This window comes from Aplysia californica, unplaced genomic scaffold (genome assembly GCF_000002075.1).
Source record: "Aplysia californica isolate F4 #8 unplaced genomic scaffold, AplCal3.0 scaffold00003, whole genome shotgun sequence".
Taxonomy (NCBI): domain Eukaryota; kingdom Metazoa; phylum Mollusca; class Gastropoda; order Aplysiida; family Aplysiidae; genus Aplysia; species Aplysia californica.
The window spans coordinates 2,769,157-2,789,979 of NW_004797273.1; the positions used below are offsets into that span (position 1 = coordinate 2,769,157).

The 20,823-nt window shown below is 38.3% G+C and overlaps 2 protein-coding genes across 2 annotated transcripts in view; one reads left to right on the top strand and one right to left on the bottom strand.

Moving 5' to 3' along the window:
* Nucleotides 1–664: 664 nt before the first annotated feature.
* Nucleotides 665–12,568, bottom strand: LOC101854297 (dynein regulatory complex protein 10). The gene is made up of 5 exons (XM_013079234.2): nucleotides 11,615–12,568; nucleotides 8,474–8,761; nucleotides 7,023–7,256; nucleotides 3,858–3,929; nucleotides 665–2,328 (listed from the first exon to the last, which is right to left on the bottom strand). Exons 1-5 carry the CDS (start codon nucleotides 12,377–12,379, stop codon nucleotides 2,059–2,061), a joined length of 1,629 nt encoding a protein of 542 aa, XP_012934688.1. The 5' UTR covers nucleotides 12,380–12,568; the 3' UTR covers nucleotides 665–2,058.
* Nucleotides 12,569–12,855: 287 nt separating this feature from the next.
* Nucleotides 12,856–20,823, top strand: part of LOC101854539 (two pore calcium channel protein 1) — a 66,565-nt gene continuing 58,597 nt past the window's right edge. The window contains exon 1 of the mRNA XM_005089163.3: nucleotides 12,856–12,918. The gene's annotated coding sequence lies outside the window, so the exon portion shown is untranslated. The remainder of the gene's footprint in view (nucleotides 12,919–20,823) is intronic.

The following is a 20,823-nucleotide window of genomic DNA, read 5'->3' on the forward strand; positions in this document are numbered from 1 at the left end:
TAAGTGGCAGGATAGAATAGGAAATGAAGAGCTGTGGGAAAGGACAGGACAAAGGATAAAGAAGTAGAAATAGGACTAAGAAAGTGGCGATGGATGTGACACACCTTAATTAAGAAAGCCCAGCGGAAACATCACAAGACAGTCAATGCAGTAGAACCCACAGGGAGCAAGAGGCAGGGGTACGCCACAGGAAACATGGAAGAGAAGTGTGGAAAGGGACATGAGAGAGATGAAGTTCATTTGGAACGAGCTAGGAAGGATGGCCCAAGACAGATATAAATGGAAGAAGCTTGTATTTGGCCAATACCCTGCCAGGGGTGAAAGGCATTGATGATATATGATATCACCAGTGTCTCTGCAGGGATGTTGTATTCTCCTCTGAGTCCGGGTTGGCCCTGATATACAGAGCTGGAAGCCTACCTCCTTAATGATCTAAATTGGTTGATGGGGGCATAAGAAACATCTAAATTTGTTTCTTTATTAAGGGCCAAGTAAAAAGTTTGGAGTGTCATACAAATCCATAGATATACTTAGCCCAAGAAGCGCCTTTGGAAATCTGAAACAGAATCCCTCATATCACATTTCAGCACAACACTATCAACAAAGATAACAGCATGTCCCATTCACATATAAACACATAAAGCAAAGACAAAAACAAGGAGAGACCTCATGAAAAAAGTACGTCTTTATTCTTCAACTGTATGAGTAAATGTTGCATTAAAATCTTGCCCAAACAAATTCTCCTTCCTCTTTTGTCTTTACAAAAACACCCTTTGTCTTTAACTGACCTCCTGGTAGATGCTCAAAACAACGCTTTGTGAAACAAAAGCCACTCTGTAATGTATACATTGTTTCTAAACCATTTCTATATAGACCACAACATTGTACGCTAAAACACAAAATTACAGGCTATAAAACAACTTTAAAATATTTTGGTATGTACCAATTGGACGGAATACTATGATTAAAAAAAAAAGATAAAAATGTGAAACTCACTGTGAAGCTTCCTGAAAATGTGAATTCTTTAGTAAAACTGCATGAAAGCAGGTGAAAGATAGAGTTAGTTTAATACATGTATTTAATTATTGTTTAAAAAACGGAACAAAGGCATCTGTTTAATGCCTCTTTGAATGCAGTAAAGTTACTTAAGACACAGGACATCTGATTCATGTTCCATCTCTGATAGCACTGAGCCAGAAGAAGAAATAACTCTAGAATGGCTCCCTGGGGATTTGAGGATGAGAATGAAAAAAGGTGGTTGAAAAAAGAAACCTAACTGTGTTGCATTTTACAGCAACTACAAACACCATCAAGCTTGACACTATCATTTTTAGAGTGAACTGCATGGATTGATGGAAGCACAAGGGATCTTTACTGCAGTCAAAATACTAAAGTATCACAACAGCCTACAATAGTGGCATAGTGCAAACCATAACAAATCAACCAACTATTCAGGGAGAAACTCGAGTAACGACATGCCATAAATGCTTGGCACAAACAAAGATTAACACAGTCCTATGCTTTTGAAAAGTATTGAGGCAACTGTGTTCATTAAACAACAAGGCAGTGGCACACACAGCTTGAATAGGTTTCTGACAAAAGAAAGAAAACATTAAACATTAAAAAAAAATTAACCCTGTGTGCCTCGTACAGAAAACTTTATCCCCTAAATTGCTAAAATTAAGAGTAAACAGTTTTGTTTTCCACAGCATAGCATACAAATGAAAGGAAATGAGAACATACAGAGTGAGAGAAACTAAACAATGATATATATGTGACCATTTGAATGGGCCTTTTAAAAACAAAAAATTAGTTAGGACCATCAACCTTCAATCTTCCCATCTTAGAAATGAAATAAACTTTTACAGTACAAAAGTTTCATGGGGTTGCTCAAGCATTCTCCAAGCAGATGCTAAACTCAGAAAGGAGCTAGACACGCGGAGGGCTGGGAAGAGAGACAGATAAGTTGTTGTTTTCCACTGCCGCAGTCTGAAAGCAGCAATGTCAGCCCCAAACAGTAACTCAGACACGTAATCATCAACCCACGTTTGCCCCAAGTTACTTCTTCTTCCCCTTTCCTCCCTTCTTCTTGTTCTTGGACTTGAGAGCTTTCCGCACTTTGTAAGAGCGCCAGAAGGCCTGGATGGTGGTGGCCGACTTGACCAGTAGGGCCAGCTCTCTCTGGGCACGCTCCCGCTTGTCGCGAGCTACCCGCCTCTCCTCCATGATGGCGGTGTACTCCTTCTCCAGCGTGGCAAATCTTTCCTCCAGCTCAAACAGCTGCTTCTTCTCCTCTGTGTACACCAGGTCAATCTCCTCGTACTCATCCTGGAGAAACACAGAAAAAAATGGTGTGTGAGTGAGTCTTTTAAAAAATCTACATTTCTTTTTGAGCGCGCAGTACTGTTACCAGGCTCACTGTGTGGCAATTTTTTTCGAGGAAGTTTTTTTATACACATTATATCATGTTCTACGTATACACATGTCAAGTAATTTTAAAATGTGACATATCTCTTTAAAAGTAATGTGCATTAAGCATTTACTGTTATGATTATGAGAAAGAAAGTTTAAGTATAGTTTTAGTAAGAGTTTTGTGGCACTTGCAACACAAATAGGTCATATGAGTGCTGAAGATTCGAAGTGTTACTACAGTGTTACATCAAAGAGAAAAAAGAAAAAAGAGCAACTGCAATAAAAATGATAGATGTTTGAAAGGAAAGCAGGAGCACACCACACCAGAGTTCCCAACATCCACCCACCCAGAAAGAAAGATGATATATAGGAACACACTCTTATGAAAATAGCAGGTGACGTAAGGTAAGGAGAAGTGCTGATATTAGAAAAAGGTAAGCTTAGAAAATACAGGTCACATATGAAGGGATCAGATGCAAAGATAAGACAACATAAGATGAGACCAGATAAGATAAGATATATAAAATGAGACCAAAATAAAATGAGATAAACATATGAAATACATCAAATGAGACCATGTTATGACAACAAAAGACAAGAAATTGTATTATCAGATTGGATACAAAGACATGAAACAGAAAAAAGTGAACGAACCATGAAATGCAACAAAATAAGAGGAGAAAATATGAGATAAAACCAGCAGAGATGAGATTTAATAATAACAAAATGTTTAGAAGAAAAAGATCATATCGATAGAGCGATAATTATTTGAGTTGAGGTAGTAAACAGAAAAAACAAAAAACAACTGTTTCAAAAATAAGTTTAAAACATACTTTAAAAATTGAGCATCTCTTCCCATCTTTACAATTCCTGCCCCCCTTTCCTGAATCATATGTGTTTTTAGCAGCATGCTCAGGACTCAATCTTCAAAATAGTTTAAACATTTAATTGAACTCTATTGTGCAAATGAAACATGTCTTCATAGATTTCATGACATCTTGCTAATATATCCGACTCTTGCTAGGCTTTAACTTTAAAGTGACAAATCTTTCAGGTGTGTTTCCAAGTTTGTTCGTTTTTTTCCCCACAATGTGGCATGGCTGCCAGTCGGACCAGCTGGCCTGTAAGCTGGCAAAATGCCTTTTAAAAATTTATAGCAGTTTCAAGAAAAAGAGTTTTTTTGCCAGCGGAACCATTGAAAAATAGAGTGCTCCCGAAATTCGAATTCTACTTTCTTCAAAAACTTAATCACAGTTTCACTTTGATTTTTTTCACACTAGTAGGCTTTCAATTTAGCAAATATTTGTCAGCCTACAGCAGAGCTGACCTCATGGGCCAAGTCTTGTCTGCGAGTTGTAGTTTGATGACCCTTGATCTATAAAGTGCAAAATTATAATTTGCTAAGCCATTTAAGGTCTCATAGTTTAACAGGTAATTATACTAACCTGTCGCTCTCCCATATCCTGGTCATATTTCTGAATCCAGTTGTCCACCTCATTTTCAACCTTGTACTTTTTCTGAAAATGAAAATTTAAAAAATCACTTTATAGACATAATGCAGGCTGTATGATATAAACCATTATAACCCCTCCACCCCAAAATACACACACACATACACACACACACACACACACTCACACACACACACACATCCCCCACAATCTTTGATTTCAGTTCAAGGCAAAAATAAATCTAAACAAAAATGATGTTATGATATCTGATAACAACAAAAACAACAACAACAACAATAAACAGATGCAGTTATGAAAAATTAATAGCCTAAAATTGAAACCTCAAACAGCACAATATCCGTCCACTACCTACAGTGAAAACACAGTCAAACTTATTCAAATAATAACATACAGGGGGATAAAAAAACAACAACTGTACAACTTCTTTTGTTAATATTTTCTTCTTCATTGAAGTTTTGCATTTCAAATTTGTACACAACATTTGGAAGTCAAAAGGAATTTGTGTGATATTCATTTTAGATAAATTCAACAGAATAGTTTTGATCTACATAGCGCGTAAAAGAACAACTCATTTTCAGCTACGTCGCTATTTTTGTCGCATGATGCACTAGTTCGCATTAGGTCTACCACTAAAAATCCCCAAAATTGCACCATATTGCAAACTACAGTAGTCACTAGTTCGCATTAGGTCTACGACTAAAGATCCCAACGATTGCACCATATTGAAAACTACAGTAGTCTAACAGGCCAACAGAAGTTTACAGATAGTTTTTCTCAAGTTTCCTTTGCCTGTTGAGATCATGGTTAAGATTAGTAAAGGGAAGAAAGCTTTTTGTATAGAACATTTCCTCACCACCAACTCATTTCATAAGTTTTGCACAAGGTACGGAAATAATGTTAAAGTGCCCTTAAGGCCTTCTTTGATATCAACGTTGGGAATGGTCCATCCGTTAGGACCTGTAGAGAATCAGAACTAAAAATTCCCAGACAAAACGACCACTTCAGATCAATCACACACTGTTCGCAGCCCTTTAAACGTCACCAGGGCGCAGAATTTAGTAGATGAGCCCCATGAGACGTCTGCCCACACATCTTCACAGACTCCCAGTCAGTTGTTCAACACTTAATGTCTGGAGTGACTGCAGTTCATACTGAGATAGAGGACAAAATGTGGACCACAAAATGTGGACCACCATCTGCCACTGCTGTGAAATCCACAGACACCTTCACATACAATGGATACCAGGACACTGTGACATCCACGGGAACGACCGAGCTGACGCCCTGGCCAACAAGAGAGGCTGCCTTGACCAGTCCAACACTCCAGTCGATCTCGCGTCAGCAAGCTCGTGCATCTCGTGTTACATCATTGTCCACACATAGGAGAAAGCGCGAGTGCACGACTCCGTCGGGGGAAAGGTGAAGCCACCACCGGAGAGGGACAAAGAGAGAGACCTTACCGTGCACAGAGAAGAGTGTTACCGCAGCTAAGATGCAACGCAAAGAGCCCCATCCTGCAGCGTATCTCCATGCAATAGGCTCCGCTCCCAATGATTCCTGTCGGGCATGAGGCACAAGTCCTGATGACCTGCAGCACGCACTGTATGAGTGCCCGCAGGGGGAAGCACATCGAGGCCCACTTATGGAGAACAACGTGAGACCGGGCCCAGATGTACTCTGGACGAGGCCACAAGAGGTTGCCTCTTACCTGTCTGCCTGCAGCAAACTGCCGCCCTCCTAACGGAGGCCAGCCAGAGGAAGGAAGGAAGGAAGGCGTCAGTCCGTAGACGATGTCTGCAGCAATGACTTTCCTGCATCTCAACGGTCCGCATTATCAAGGCAGATCTTCATACACTACAGTACCATTTTCCCGTTCGTGAAGCTATCAGAGGACAGCAATGTGTTCATGATTCCTCGATTGTCTTGAAAAGCGTGAACATTCCTTCTATGACATTTGGTTCCTTGTCAAAGCCCATATTCACCTTTCACATTATATCAACTCCAAAAATGCTGTCGATTTGGGCAACCTCACCCGGCCCCCACCTCCCTATTGTCTCTAGAAACAGCTCCATACTGTAAGGTGGGCAGTGTGTGTAGCTTTAAGTACTCATGGATCATTGTGTTTGGCCACCACTGAACATTACAAATGACGCGTTAAACTGTGTCGAGTCCAAAGGAGGACATATAGACCATTGGTTCTCGGAATTCCAGAATTAAAAAAAAAAAATTTTTAACTCTGTAGGAGAACAGCAATATTGTTTTAACGTTACAGGGATGGAAAGATTAGATTTTGAAAATAAAAGGAAACGAAAAAACAAAAACTAATCATTTCACGACTTTTCTTACTACATTTTAAAAATTGGTGCTTTTTTCATTTACAGGTGGTTTTTATAAAAATCATTTCCTTTTTTGAAAATAAGTTTCTTCTTTGTGAATTTTAAGTCAAACAAATTAATTTTGAATGAATTATATCTGTTCCAAATTACAACATTCTAGTACAAATTTTGTGAGAGATATTTAGAAAAAAAGTTGACAGTTTCTTTTTGGATCACCCTGTACTTATATGAAAAAAGTAACATAAATTAGAACAGTTTCATGGGATGAAGAAAGGGTCTAGAACATACTCGACATAACCAATTATTAATTGAAAAATTTACGAGAGGGACAGGTATAAATCATCAGCTTATAAACAATTATTATAATTCCTTCAGGACCATTGGTTATTGGTAAAGATATAAGCATATTTTTGCAAGAGAGTCTGGAACTGTGCTCAACACCTAAAGCAGCAAAGGGTAGTGTGTATAATAATATGTGTGTGTGTGTGTGTGTGTGTGTGTGTGTGTGTGTGTGTGTGTGTGTGTGTGTGGTGTGTGAGAGAGAGAGAGAGAGAGAGAGAGAGAGAGAGAGATTTAGTAGAAAGAGTATAAACAAGCTGGATTTGTATGACAAATTAGAACTTATGACAGAGCTTCATCCTCTTTCTTTTTTAGCTCTGGGCATCGACATTGTGCAAGAGCTTCAGAGTCCTTAGATCCTTCTCATCATTATAATTTGTTCACTACACACAAAAAAATAAAAAACATAAATCCTTTTAAGTTCCCACATTTGACTCCCTCCTCCATCAACTTTGCAACTTACAGCACGAAGCTCAGCCTCCTTCTCCCTATGTTCTGTCACTGCATTGTTCAGCTGAGTCTGCAGCTGGTTGATCTCAGCCTGAAGTTTCTGGGTCTTTTGGTCACTGTTCTTCGAGTCTGCAATTTCTTGTTTCTCCGCTTCAGCTCGTGTGCGCCGAATGTTCTCATCTGAGAATTTCTCAATCTGGTGTAGATCTGTCTGAAGTCTTTTAATGATTTCGTTTTTCTTACGAATCTGTAAAAAACAACAAATTATCTTGGTTACGAGAGCTTTTCTTCAATCAAACATATTTGTGAGTGTGAATGTGAAATTCCATTTAATAAAGCTGAGAAGTAGTTGAAAAAGGTATGTTTGTTTGATTTAGAAAACAGAAAAGGATTACAACCACTACGGATTCAATAAGAAATGGAGTAGATAAAAATTATAGGTTACAAAGCTAGTTGTGCTGGGTTATTTTAATATAACTGAGGAAATATAGCAAAGTACTTTGCACATCTAGCAACTTTGAAAGATTGACATTTTCTAAGTCATCACATTTCATTCATGACAGCACAATTATCTGTATACCCGGTATGGTGGAGTCCTTATGACGAGTCCTGAAATAACGAGAAATCTGTTATAAAGACACCATTCTAAAACCCCGTTTTTTAACCTTCTTTATCTTTGTAAATAAATTACTGCTATTCCGCGATCAGACAAACACTCGAGTCAGTTATAGCGGAATGTTGCTGCTGCTAAGCACAGCGCATGACAGTTATACATGATAAAACCTCTCCAGTTGAGAAACTTGTTGGTGATCTTGCGAAACCAAGGACCTTTCATCAACTCCTTGAGCGAAACAAAGAATGGGAGAGCCCACGTGTGCCAACAATGAAGGCCGGAGCGAATGAGTGGGGAGGGTGTGGTATGCGAAGACAAGCAGAACGCACCAAGTGATAGGCCAGCCTAGTCTACATTATCTAGGCCTACCACTACCATGCCTCTCACTTCTCCGATGCAGGGATGGAGAGGTCACAATGCTGTGATGGATGGAGCAAATGTGTGACGAGTGCAAGTAGACGGAACGCACCATGGGGGTGTGGTGTGGTGGAGAACAACACAGCAGGCGAGTTAGCCTAGAGCCCTTTCTGTCAACATTGCAAGCGCTAGAGATAAAAACGCGATTCGATTTTTGATCAAGTAAGACCAAGAGCTCATGTTGAACAATATCATCATTGGGGAGATAATAAAAAGAAATAAACAGAACACCAAACTCATAGATTAGGCCTACTGTATTATTTCCTTTGAATTTATTACTGAGTCCCTTAAAATGAGAATCCTGGTATAACGCACATTTCGCACCAGTCCCCTCCCTCTCGTTACAACAGGATTCCACTGTACTATAATTTTGTTAAAACAGGGAGAAAGAAAATCTCTTCTTAATTCTTTTCTTTTTTCGATTCGCCTGTTACCTCTTCCTCTTTGTCATCAAGAGCTTCTTTCAGATCTTGCTCTTGCCTGCCAATGATAGCAGCATTGTGCCGCTCACGCTTGGAGATCTCTTCTAGGTAGGCCATTCTCTCTGTCTCTTCCTGAGGTGTGGTCAGCAGTTTGTGCATCAAGATGTCTCTGAGCTCATACATGCTGTTCACAATGTTTTGACCGCCTTCATCTCTGATGTGTGCCTCACTGGTGACAATTTTAGTTGCGGCTGGATTCAAGGCAAAAAGTCGCAGGATGTTCTTGCATGAATGGCTCACCTGAAAAAAGTATAAAAGAAAACCATGTGGACAGGGTAAAAAAAAAAGATAAAAATTAAGGTATTTCATAGAAAAAATAGAACAAATTGTCTTCAGCCCATGAAGAATCACACAGAGTTCCTTCATAAGAAACCAATCTTCTGAGGCCTATTTACATTGCAATTTTATTTCAAGCATTACAGAAGTGCTGAATTAAACATATTTCATGTTGACAAAAATGAAGACAAACATACATGAAGAGACACTATACAGTTTTCCTGTATTTTCACAGTTTTGTAAAAAAAAATTTGCCAAACTTTTGATCTAATAAAACTTCAATAATAAGCTTAAATACGAAAGTTTTGACTAGATTAGACCTATGTAATGCAATTAGCAGCATTGCCCTAAAATAATAACCAAATATGCTAGTTTGGCTAATTATAACTGACATAAGTGACAATTTAAGGTAAAAAAAATAGCAGTTCGTCTTTATCAAAAAGAGAATTATAATTTGCCACCTTAATAAATAATATCATTACATTTCAAAAGAGAATTGACCACGGAACATAAACATGTCACTTTCCTTTATATTCTGTCAATACTGTTAAAGGGAAAAATTTATAGGCTATTAATAAGAAATAAAATCAACACTTCACCCTGCTTGTGTGCACTTTTCTGTTGCGTTACTTGCCATGTTAATGCCTCTGAGGCTGTCCAACGTACTTTTGGTACCGTAGTCCAAAATACAGTAGTTTTATACTATCCTGCAGGTTTCTACTGCTTTATGATTGTAACAGCCAGATTTAATTAAGGACCAAGGCTTGCATCAGTCAAAACATAGACAATTTTTCAGTTAAATATTCAAACTGAGTGAAAAATCAATTTCAAAACTTCTTTTTGAATTTTCAAAGAGATATTGCTTATAAACAGACAAAAACGTTGAATTCGAAAGTAGAATAGCTTTTTCCAAATTTGTAATGGTCAAAACCGCAAAGAAATCCGATGTTTCAAGATGGACAAATTTACTGTTCAAAAATGTCTATGGCAAAAATCATACATAATTTTGCTCTCAGTATATTTGTGTTTCGCGAGTCCACTTCTATACTACATAAATTGCTTTGAAGTGTAGTCAAACCTCATTACACCGCCACCCCCGTTGTACCTCCAGCCCCGCTTACCGCCAGGTTTTGCCAATGTAAGAAAAGCAGAAAAGCAACACCTAATAAAAACATATTATTTATGTCTTTACAACGCCATCCGTCAACTGTCTGAGTTGTACCGTACTTATTAAACTAAATAAATTCCCTTCGCTGTTCCGCCAGCTAAAAATAATAATAATAATAATAAATTGCATTTATATAGCGCAATTCCACAAAGAAGTGCTCAATGCGCTGTACAATAATAAAAAAACATATGCAGTGCACAGCTCCTATAGTAATCCTCTTTCTCTATCCCTCTGTCTCTGTCTCTGCCTCTCTCTCTCTCTCTCTCTCTCTCTCTCTCTCTCTCTCTCTCTCTCTCTCCAGTACATCCTTGTGTAAAGACAATCCCACAAAACTTACCTAGACACCCCCATACACATTAATGACATCACACAGTCATAAATTGTTACAATCAGACAAGAAAGACATAAAAATAGAGAAAGGGAAGACTATTGCCTCTGAATACATGTGCATAGGTACATGTACATGACCAACAAAATTAAACTTTTCAAACAGAGGTCGCACAGCAGAATCATGTTCCTTCAACTGCCATCCCTGCTGTTCCGCCTACTTTATGCTCGTCCCACGGGTGACGATGTAACAAGTAGTCTTAACCAAGCTTGTATTAATGAATCTGAAAGACTTTAGGCACATTTTTATTTGCAAATTTGAAACTAAATGTTAAAGAATAGCATGGATAAATGCTAAATGCAGTGCAGTTTTCTTTTTATAGACAGTCTCTTTCAGGTCCCACTGTACATGGTTTTTGTATAACCTAATTTATTGCACTTAATTTTAATTTAACACCAGAACCGAAAGAGAAAGATTGTTCTGCATAAAGGTGTTTGAATGGGACTTTAAGAAATTCAAATGTACCAAATAGAAAAGTGAGCTATCTTTTTTGTATAGCCTAAAAGAAAAAAAAAACTGCAGTCTAAAACATTCTTTTTTAAACCTGCAAAAAATCCCTATGTTCTGTCTGCACAACTGTCACTTGGCAAAAGTGCCTGTAAAGGAGGACTGTCAAAATCCTTATGTAACAAGACAACAATATTGTGGTAAATATATCAAAATGTAAAGGTAACCCCCATCTCCACTTCAGGTGTTTGAACTTTCCATTTGACCCTTTAAAAAGAGTTCTGCAGAAAAGTTATGGCAGACTTCATGATGGTGCCATTCACTCCTCGGGCTAACTGCGGAGACTCCTGGTACAGAGTGCATCACTGGTAACTGCATTGCAGTAGCCATGGTACTTCAATCTTTGATAAAAACTACTGTAACATATTTGTTTTCTTTACATTAATAGACCAATAGCACAAGGGATCAAATTATGCTCACTTTGTACAAGATCGAAGAAAAAAATGTAATAAAAAAGATTAATGCATATAATTGTTACTGAGCATCTCGTCAGCCGTGTCTCTGTGCCAATGGTATGGTGGATGATTCAGGGCGTCATGAACATAGCCTGCAAACTGTTATATAATATGTAAAATATTTGTTCAGTAAGTGTATAATATGTGCTTTAATAATCTTATAATTAAATGGGCAAGCAATTTTTTGTTTTTATACCTAGATCTAGATAAAGGACCCACTAGGCATGCATGATAATGTTTGAATTGTCTACATCAACTGCATGTAAAAAAAATATATCATCTGCATATCAAAAAGTCACCTGTTGTGCAACAAGTCCTAGGTTCCTCATGACCTCCTCTATCCTGGGGTCAATGTCAGAATAAGAAGACTTGGGACGATCACCCATCATTTGCTCAATGTTGTCTGAGACATTTTCTTTGGATGAACCTTGCAAAATCTCAGTGGATCCTTGTTCATTCACAGGAGATGAGGCCTTTTGACCAGAACTGGCTTCTGACTTGGAAATGCTCTCTGCTTCATTTTGACCATCATCTTCCTGTTCTTTTTCAAATCTGTCTTCTTCTTCACCATCTCCTACCTCTCCCCCATCTTCACCAAACTGATCCTCCAGTCCTTCTCCCTCTTCATCCCCAGCTTCTCCGGGTTTTAAAGAAGAGGCCCGGGAAGCTGCTTGGGCCAGCTGTCTTTCTCTCCTCTGCAGCAGTTCATCAAGTTGGGCCCTTATGTCCCTGTAGGTAAACTGTATCCTACTGTGCTGCTTTATAGCATCAACTAGTTCAGTTCCCAGAGATACTTTGAACCTGTCAATGTTCTCCAAAATGTATGGCAATGCAGTCACTATTTCAGCTCTTTTGATTGATTCTTCGAATACTGCCATAATTCTTTGTGACTCTATTGTTGTGAGTTTCTTTCGTGCTGGCTCTAAAGCTCTTGAAGGATCTAATTTGAGGTGCCTCAACCGAAGGGTATTGGTTCCCCTAGCCTGAGGAGGCGGTTGAGGGGCCATCTTCATGTGGTAGGTTGGCTCAACAGCCACCGTCTCCGTTATCGTGTGAGAAGCCATGCTATTTACAGCAGAAGATAGTCTACTCGGCTTCGTTAAGTTAAAAAAAAGAATATAAAACTGATTAAAAGTTTGTCACTGAAAATCAAACATCAGTTCAGTTCAACACATTTCTATGGGAGAAACCGATTTCACTGTAATAAAACAACACAGTTCACTGATTCAGCCATAAGCCTCCATGTTGGTCAAATAACCGTTAGTATACATTCAAAATATTACACTAACAACAAAGAGTTCGTTAATCATACTTTTATTTCGTTTTACTGTTTAGCTTTTGTTATTGTTATTCTTTCATTTATTATAAATGTATACTATATTTTAAAAATTAGCTTAAATACAATGATATTTCAAAGGGGATAGTATATAATAATGTTAAAACGGGACATCTTTCCGCGATTTTGTTGTGAAGGGAACTATGCGGAAATGCCCTTTACACTTTAACCTTTGACATGATTTGTTTTCAAGTTTCAAGATGGATGGGACCAGGGGGGACGGTCCCCTCCTGGAAGAGTTGTCGTTGTCCAGATCCGGAACCATCAGTAAGTAACAAAAAATGAAGGGTTATCTGGCGAATCCTTTGTTCCCTTGATATTTTATCATCTTTGGTGCTTACTTTAAACTGAATCCTGTCTATATTATTGTTTGAGTCATGTGAACATTTCGATATTCTATCGTACAACTTGTACACTACAATTACAACAGTAGTAGCCCACAGTACAGCCTACTGCCTAAGTTTTACTGTGATCTAAAATTAAATGTAAGGATCAAACCAAGGCCAAGGAATCAGTGTTGCACGTAGATTTGAACCAGGGCCAGTCTTCAGTCAGTGAAGAGGAGAGGTTTTCGGATTGAAATTGTCATCAATTTTCAAATTTAAAGTCTGGTCTTTAACAGAGAAATTTGCGAAATTTCGTACACACATGGTCTGCCCTCATCACTGACGACTGACAGTCAGTGCAAAGAGTTTGATTTAGCAATAAATTTGTATCCTTTTTTTGTGTCTAATAGTGTTTTTACGGCGCTCGCAACTGAGGTCATATAGACTAGATCTAGATCTATATATATGAGCGCGCAGGACACTTTCATACATTTTCAGTTGGCAAGAAATAATTTTGAATTTTGCGCGGGTGGCTGCCGAAGCCTACATCTATCAGTTTTGTTCCACCCAGGGATCTTTATCGTTCGCTACTTTCGCACGAGACCTCCATGAATTTTCACTGTTATCCGAGAAGGCTAGTGTTAGCTTACTTACCATAAGGCCATAAGATCAGGGGTGTCGCTCATTCTGAAAGACAGCTGTAAGGAACCATTATTAAGGAGTAGCAATAGAAAGGCTTCAGAAGGAAGAAGCCCAGGGGGGGGGGGGGGGGAAGAAAGTGGAGGCAATAGCAGATGAGCGGAAAAGGAGGTGAAAGGAGACAAATAGAGAAGAAAAATTTCCGTCCCTATCCAAATTCGAATCCTGGACCTACTGAATGAGATTGTGAACACCTTAACCTCTAGGCCACGAGAGCCCCCTCTGTGTAGTCGTAACCTTTGAGTGAGTAATTCTGAATGGAGTCATAGTATGCACTACACAACACCCCAACTCGTGGACAGGGCAATTGAATAATTATAATTAGTCTTTATATATATATATATATATATATATATATATATATATAACTTATTAAGAAGCTTACAGTAATCTTTGAAATTGTGTGTACGGTACTCCCTTCAGACCCAATAATAGTTTGAAAATTTAGCCAAAGGTAGGATCCATAATAGTAGTATATATAATAGCCTCTAGTATAAATTATAGGCTATAAGGGAGGAATTCTGTAACGAGTGCAGTGGCGGTGGGTGGACCAAAATATGGGTGGGGCTTAGGTTGCTGCCACTTCTTTACCACCAAATAACAAGCAATAAGAACTAAACAGTGATGATTTTTCTATACTCCCGGTGAGCCACGGCAGTTTGAGAATCATTCAAACGAGAAGAGTTGCCTTTGTTTTCCATCTCTTTGTCCTTAGTTAAATTCTTGTTGATGGTGGGGACGAAGCCGATTCACCTCCAAATTTCATCTAATTAGTTTTTGTGTGATGAAAAAGTTGCCTTAAAAGTAGTTAGACCTGATTTATAACTGTTAAATCTCAGCGGCACATACACAAACATGCACTCACAGCACTTCAAACATAATACTTCTATGAGAGCTGGATTAGGCCATGTAGTTGAGAAAGTTGAACGCACCCAACAAAGAACCAAAGAACGCAATGGTATCTGTGTCAGTGGGGGAAAGTGTGTCGTAAACTTTCACCCCATTGTCAGGGCTAGGCGAGTGTGAGCCCTCGGTACAGTGTTATTTTTTCCCAGTCTTCTACCTTTTTACAAGAAGAGTTTCATTAAGGACTGGCTGTGGGAAAAGGGCTCATCTTCGCTGAGCCCTAAAGATATTTGATTGGCTGCTGGGCTACTATAGTTGTAAGCGGTGACAACAGTGATTGGATAAGCGAGCAAGCCGCCAAGTTGATCACTCTGTGTTCTTTGCGTGCGGTCATAAAATGGTTTCAACTGCTTATTTCATTATGGAGAAAATTTCATTTACTTTGGGATAGAGATGGGGGTGGTGGGTAGGGGATCAAGCCTGTGAGCCCTGCACTACCGACCGCCACTGAACGAGTATATGGAATCTAGATAGAGCATTGGGGTTCGGGTTAGTATTAGTAGGGTTAGGGTCAGGGATAGGGTAAGAAGTAATTCTGTTTTGTGTTTTGGGGCGGTCGCTGGTTACAGAAGTCCTTCCATGGTACATGGCTGCCACTTTCCTGCTAAATAGCGGAAACTCCGCTTCATCTAGCTTTTCCCGCTACTTTCCTCCTTCCTCTGCTGGACCGCTCTCGGTTGCAAATTGTGATACTTTTTTACACGCGGAAAACACTGAACCGGGAAAGAGACGAAAACGCAGCTTGCGCATGTCCGCCGGTAGCTTTCTACTTCCGTTCTTCTAGGCCTAGCGTTAGTTTCACTTTGTTTATTGTGGAGCAACAAAATGTCGGTCGATCTGGCATCGGGACGTTAGCGCACTGAGTTGTCATTGAAAACAGCGGAAATTCGAGAGAAATTAATGCACAATGCAAAAATAAAAGGAGCTCCGCTTGCTGCACTTTGCGTTTGGTGCGATAAAGAAATCGTGGCCCGCAGCTCTCCTGTACAATAGCGGTCCTGTTTGTTTACATGACGGCTATTGTGGCTGTTGAAGTGAATCTAGATCTAGATAATCTATCTCTAGATATAATCTAGATTTACACATATTTAGATATCTCTAGATTCTAGATCTAGATTAGATAGCCTAGGCTATAATTTTAATTCAGGTTAGATCTACACTCTACAGAGGGACTACTAAGTTAAGTGCAAACGGGACCGCAATTGTACAGGAAGGAGTGCTCAGTACAGCGGCAAAGGTGTTGCCTCCTTGATCCAATTCTGCGCGCGCTCTACATCGATGTACAACTTTAAAGTGAAAGAAATCTTTTTATAAGACACCAGCTTGCAACAAACACTGGATTTTTAGTCACCAAGTCCAAACTGTGTCAAATTGACTCAAATGCTTGGTAGTCTACTTTAATGCCTTTGTTGGGTTTTTTTTTTTTTTTTTATCAAATACGTTTTAATCCAGTTGCCTATGGTTAACATATATGACAGTTTTCCCTTCCAAAACCATAGGCTAGATTTTCCGGTATATATTGCCTCTGGATCTCACTGGTTTTACTCCGGCCTTCGGAGAGCGCGCGTCCGCCTTCACATGAATTTCCTCCTTTTTTGAAATTCCTGAGTGGCAGCTATGATGGTATAGAATATTTTACATATATATGTGGAATTTTAATGGAGCTACACACCAAATTTTGTAAACCACAAGTTTAGAGGGAGGTTTACAAAATTCAGAGTAGCTCCATACTATGTTACAAGATTATGTCATAGTAAGAAAACATGATGACAGATGACTCGTCTAAAGGTAATCTATAAAATCAAAGGTGCCTTGAGGAATTGAATATAATATAAAGGACTACGGCTATTTGGACTCGAGTCTGCAACAAGGGGAAAGCTTTTAATGCTGCATGCTACCACGAAGAGTATGGACAACTTCAGTTTCTGTCACTGGTCTGTTAAATCTTCACATTTCACATTGAATTAAAGCGTCTTTGCATTCTCTTAATGTGCTGGAGAGTTTACAATTGTTTCCTTCTTTTTCTCTTTTAGAATTGCCATTATGAGTTTGTGCTGTTGACAGTTTCAGTTTTGGATATTTTTATTTTTCTTGGTGTTTTGATAGTTTGCTTAGTAAATTATATCAGTTGTTTTATCAAATTTTGTTGTATTTCAAAAGGATAGTTGGCCTCAGTACATCTCAAAATAAAAGTGCCATCCTCTTCATAACTGGAGGACAAGTGAAAGGTGCTCGTATTGAGTTTCATCAGTAACGTTCAAATCAAGGACATCTGCTTCCAAGTTCAAGGATAGTTATACTGCCAACTTGTAAATGGTCATTAAATGTCCCATTGTAATATCCATTTCATTGATACACATGTGCTACAGTTTTCTAGTGCAAGGTGTGGAAAGTAGAACGAAAAGAACTCATTTATGGACAATCTTCTCCTTCAAGGGACAGCTAGGAATAATGTGTGTACAATTGAAAAAAAGCAAAAAAAACCCCAGTCATATTTTTACCTATTTATTGATTATAATATAATGTTAGTGCAGCACCCACTTCAAAAGTAATGATTACTCTGTACATGACTAAACAGAGGGAATGGTTCAGTGGTCATTCACACATGCTGCCGCGGGTGACTTTTTATCAGTTTTATGTCCTTGCTTCAGTTTTTATTTAGCAGAAAGGATGAGGGGGAGGGTGGGGAATGAGTTGTATAATTTGTATGTTTGTCAAATGTTGTTTATAGCATGTAACCCAATATCCTTGTTTGATAGATGTTAATGTAATGGAGGAGCATCGTCCAATACCTTTTGAAGAAGTACTCTGCTGTAGGAATATTTTTTTAGTTCTTTGGTGACATATTTTTAGTTTGGTAACCTTAATTATGAACTTTCAGTTGGGATTTGGGGAGCAGGTTGACAATGGCAGCTAGAAGAGTGTTAATTGCTTTCTGATGGAATTGTCTTTTTTTTGGTCTTTTTTTTTTTTTACACATAGATCTATATTGAGTTTGAGTATTTGTCATTTTTAAAAAACAGAAAAAACCCAAATGCTTTTACAGAAATGGAGCTTTGAAATCTTATTAAATCTTTTTAGTAGAAATTTTATTTCTTGAAATTTGAAATTTAATAAACACATCCCAGTTTTATTGCTCTTTTTATCTCCAGAACTGAACACATGATATTCTTGTAACCTAAAGTGGCCTCCATTTTTTATTTTTTTTAAAGAAAGAGTGTAAATCACATATTAAGGCCAGACATATAATATCTAAACTAGATCAACCTTAAGGGAAAAAACGAACTCAGTATATGTATGTGCTTAAAGTTTTAATGGAGGAATCAGTTTAACTTTGTAACATCTTTGTCTTTTTAAAAATGTCTCCAATGTTGCCTTTTATGTTGAACATAGTGATTCATTTTTGCTCTGAGACTATAAACAGTTTTTAAAAAAATTAAAAATTTGGCGCTCTAAACATTGAGAGAAATGATTTTACATTATCAGGGACATCTGATAGGCAAAACATGTTTGAACCTGTCAGAAGTTTTGAATTTTGAAAAATATGTGTAGGTTCTTCGAAAGTATTCCAAGAGGTTGCATTCCTTGCAGAAGCTTAGAATACTCGCCATATGATTATATAGGCTACTTTTATAACATTTTTTCTTAAAAAGAATGACCCCGCTGCGAACAGCTCCTGAGAAATTCCAGTACATACTCGAATGTGCATTAACCAATTTGGATCTTACTTTTTATTTGTTGTGTGTTAACCTGTTATTACCACCCCCCCCCCCAAAAAAAAAACAAAAAAAAAAAAACCCCAAAAAACCAACAACACCCAAACAAACAAAAAAACAACCAAATTATAAAATGGAACGATGTCATTCATTTTACTGAAAAATAAACCTTTCAGTGTTAAAAAAATAAGAAAAAATGAGTAGTGCCAAAGTATGTCCTATATTGTGCACATCACTGCCGATACGTGGCATCACTATGGCAGATGATGCCAAGAAGAAATGGTGTTGCCCATGAAAGGAGTCCGTTTCCGATACTTGATACCCGTTCAAAGAGCGTGTGTAGTGAAATTTTGATTTCGAGCATGTATTAGGGAACTCCCTTGTTTTAGTAAAAGAGTTTTCCGGCACTTGCGACACAATTATGTTAGTGCAGCTGATTAGGGGAGTTACAAGAGAGTAACAAACGCACACAAGAAGGAGGAAAGATCAGGAGGATAGATGCTTGATTGGAAAGAAGCAGCACCACATCAGAGCACCCTTCAACCACCCACTGGGGGAACACATTGAAACGTTGCTGACTAACGGGGTTCTGCTGAAAGTCTGACAGGTAAATCAAGTCGGCAGTGGATTATTCATTGCTCAAAACAAATCTAAGGAGGAAAAAAACATATTGACCAAAATGGCAATGATAAAGGAAATGTTAAAGCACAACAAAAAAGAAGGGCAATAAAAATCTGAACCTTTGGCGTCAGCGGATTGACGAACAAAGAACCTCAAATTGTTGAGCTTATCATGAGAAAGCGAAGGATCGAATCCTTGAGATTGTCAGTTTGTCAGACTGATGTTTGAAAGAAGGAATCAAAATGCCAACAACAACAAACAACTAAAACGGATTATGTTTTATAATTAAAGGGAACAATGTGGTGGAATGAAACAGCTAAGGATGCCACTAAGTTGAAGAACGTACTCTATAAGAAACGGCTAAAGACAAAGGAGGAAATGAAGACTACCTTGAGAACAGAAAGGCATGAAAAGAGACACAGCGAGAGTAATCGAATCAGCAAAGGAAAATTTTTGGAAGAGCTCTGATGGAGAACAACTTAACTGACCGACCTGTGTAAGAACAACCCACAGGAATTCCAACAAGGTGACCGGTCTATGCGACTTACAGATATATTTTAACCGAAAGTCTGCCGTAGCTAAACCCACGTCCGACAATTACATGATTTCCGTTGGACTCCTCGCGGTGTACATAATGTATTATTATTATGTAAGAAGACAGTAAAAGTATTTAAGGTGCGAAAGAGTTGTTGTTTATCAGTCCGTTTTCTTCCTCGAGAGTGCTTCATGTGATGCAATGTACTCACGGAAGCGCGCCGACATTCCACCCTAGATTACACAGCAAATGGAGAAAAAAAAAAATTTCTTATGTGCCGCTCTTGTTTTGCATGTTTTATGCCGTGGCGTTTAGAATATAAATTATAGTTGCTCTTCTTCATTCCAAGCAAAAGATTTGAGTTCAATAAGCACAATGGGATTCTCTTCTCAAGATTTCACATTTTAATTTTTATCTGAGACTGTTCAGAATCTTAACTGACCATATACGGAATAAGTTTTTATTTTTGTTTTTGTTCTTTTGTTTATATCGTTTATTTTTTTATAACGCAGAGAGCTGATGGTTGGAGGGTTTCATGGTAGGTCTTACTCCTTTATTTTGCCTCTGTTGTTTCTGTCTGTCTAGTCTCACTTTTCCCCAGCACTAAATGGCTCTTATGTGTCGATGTGCTTCTTTTCTCTTAAACAAGTTTTAACACAGAGCAAAGTGTCACGATAGCTACTAATACTAAATTCAAAGATGTTACTTCCGCTGGAAACTCGACAGTTAATTGTCCTTAGGAGACTCACTAATGTATCATACTTCAGAGTATAGTAGGCCTTTGTTTTGCCTTTCATACGATTTGTTACAAAATCATAGCTCATTACACTCAGCGTCATTCACGCAGCTTCAGATTCATGAAATAAAAATCCCCTCTTTAAGGTGGGCAAACAAAAGTTGGAAGTCTCGCGTGACATGTAACATTTCAGTCGTATGAAATCCTGTTTACTTCAATACTGCGTTGTAAATAAACTTCTATTTTCAGCGTAATAGGAGTAGGAGTCAAAATGATGACTCTGACTGCACCTCGATTTATCTGTCAAGAGGGAAAAAAAGCGCTTTTTTATAGCTGAATGGCTTGCTTGTCTTGCCAATGTGTTTGAATTTTTGCTCTCCCCCCCCCCCCTAAACCTACCTCAACAAACACTTTTCACTTTGCCCTAAAGAAAAAACAACAACACCAGAACCCGCCGTCGTCCTACAATAGAGGTTAGAATCACTGAGCTGTCAACTTTTAGCCTTCCTGCCAAATCACTCCAATAACTAAGTTATAATGTAAATTGCACGACGATTTTGTTGTATTGGATTAACATTGACTAGAATTTAATTTGTCTTCTTTGTGCTTCAGACATTTCCTTTTTTTTAAAAG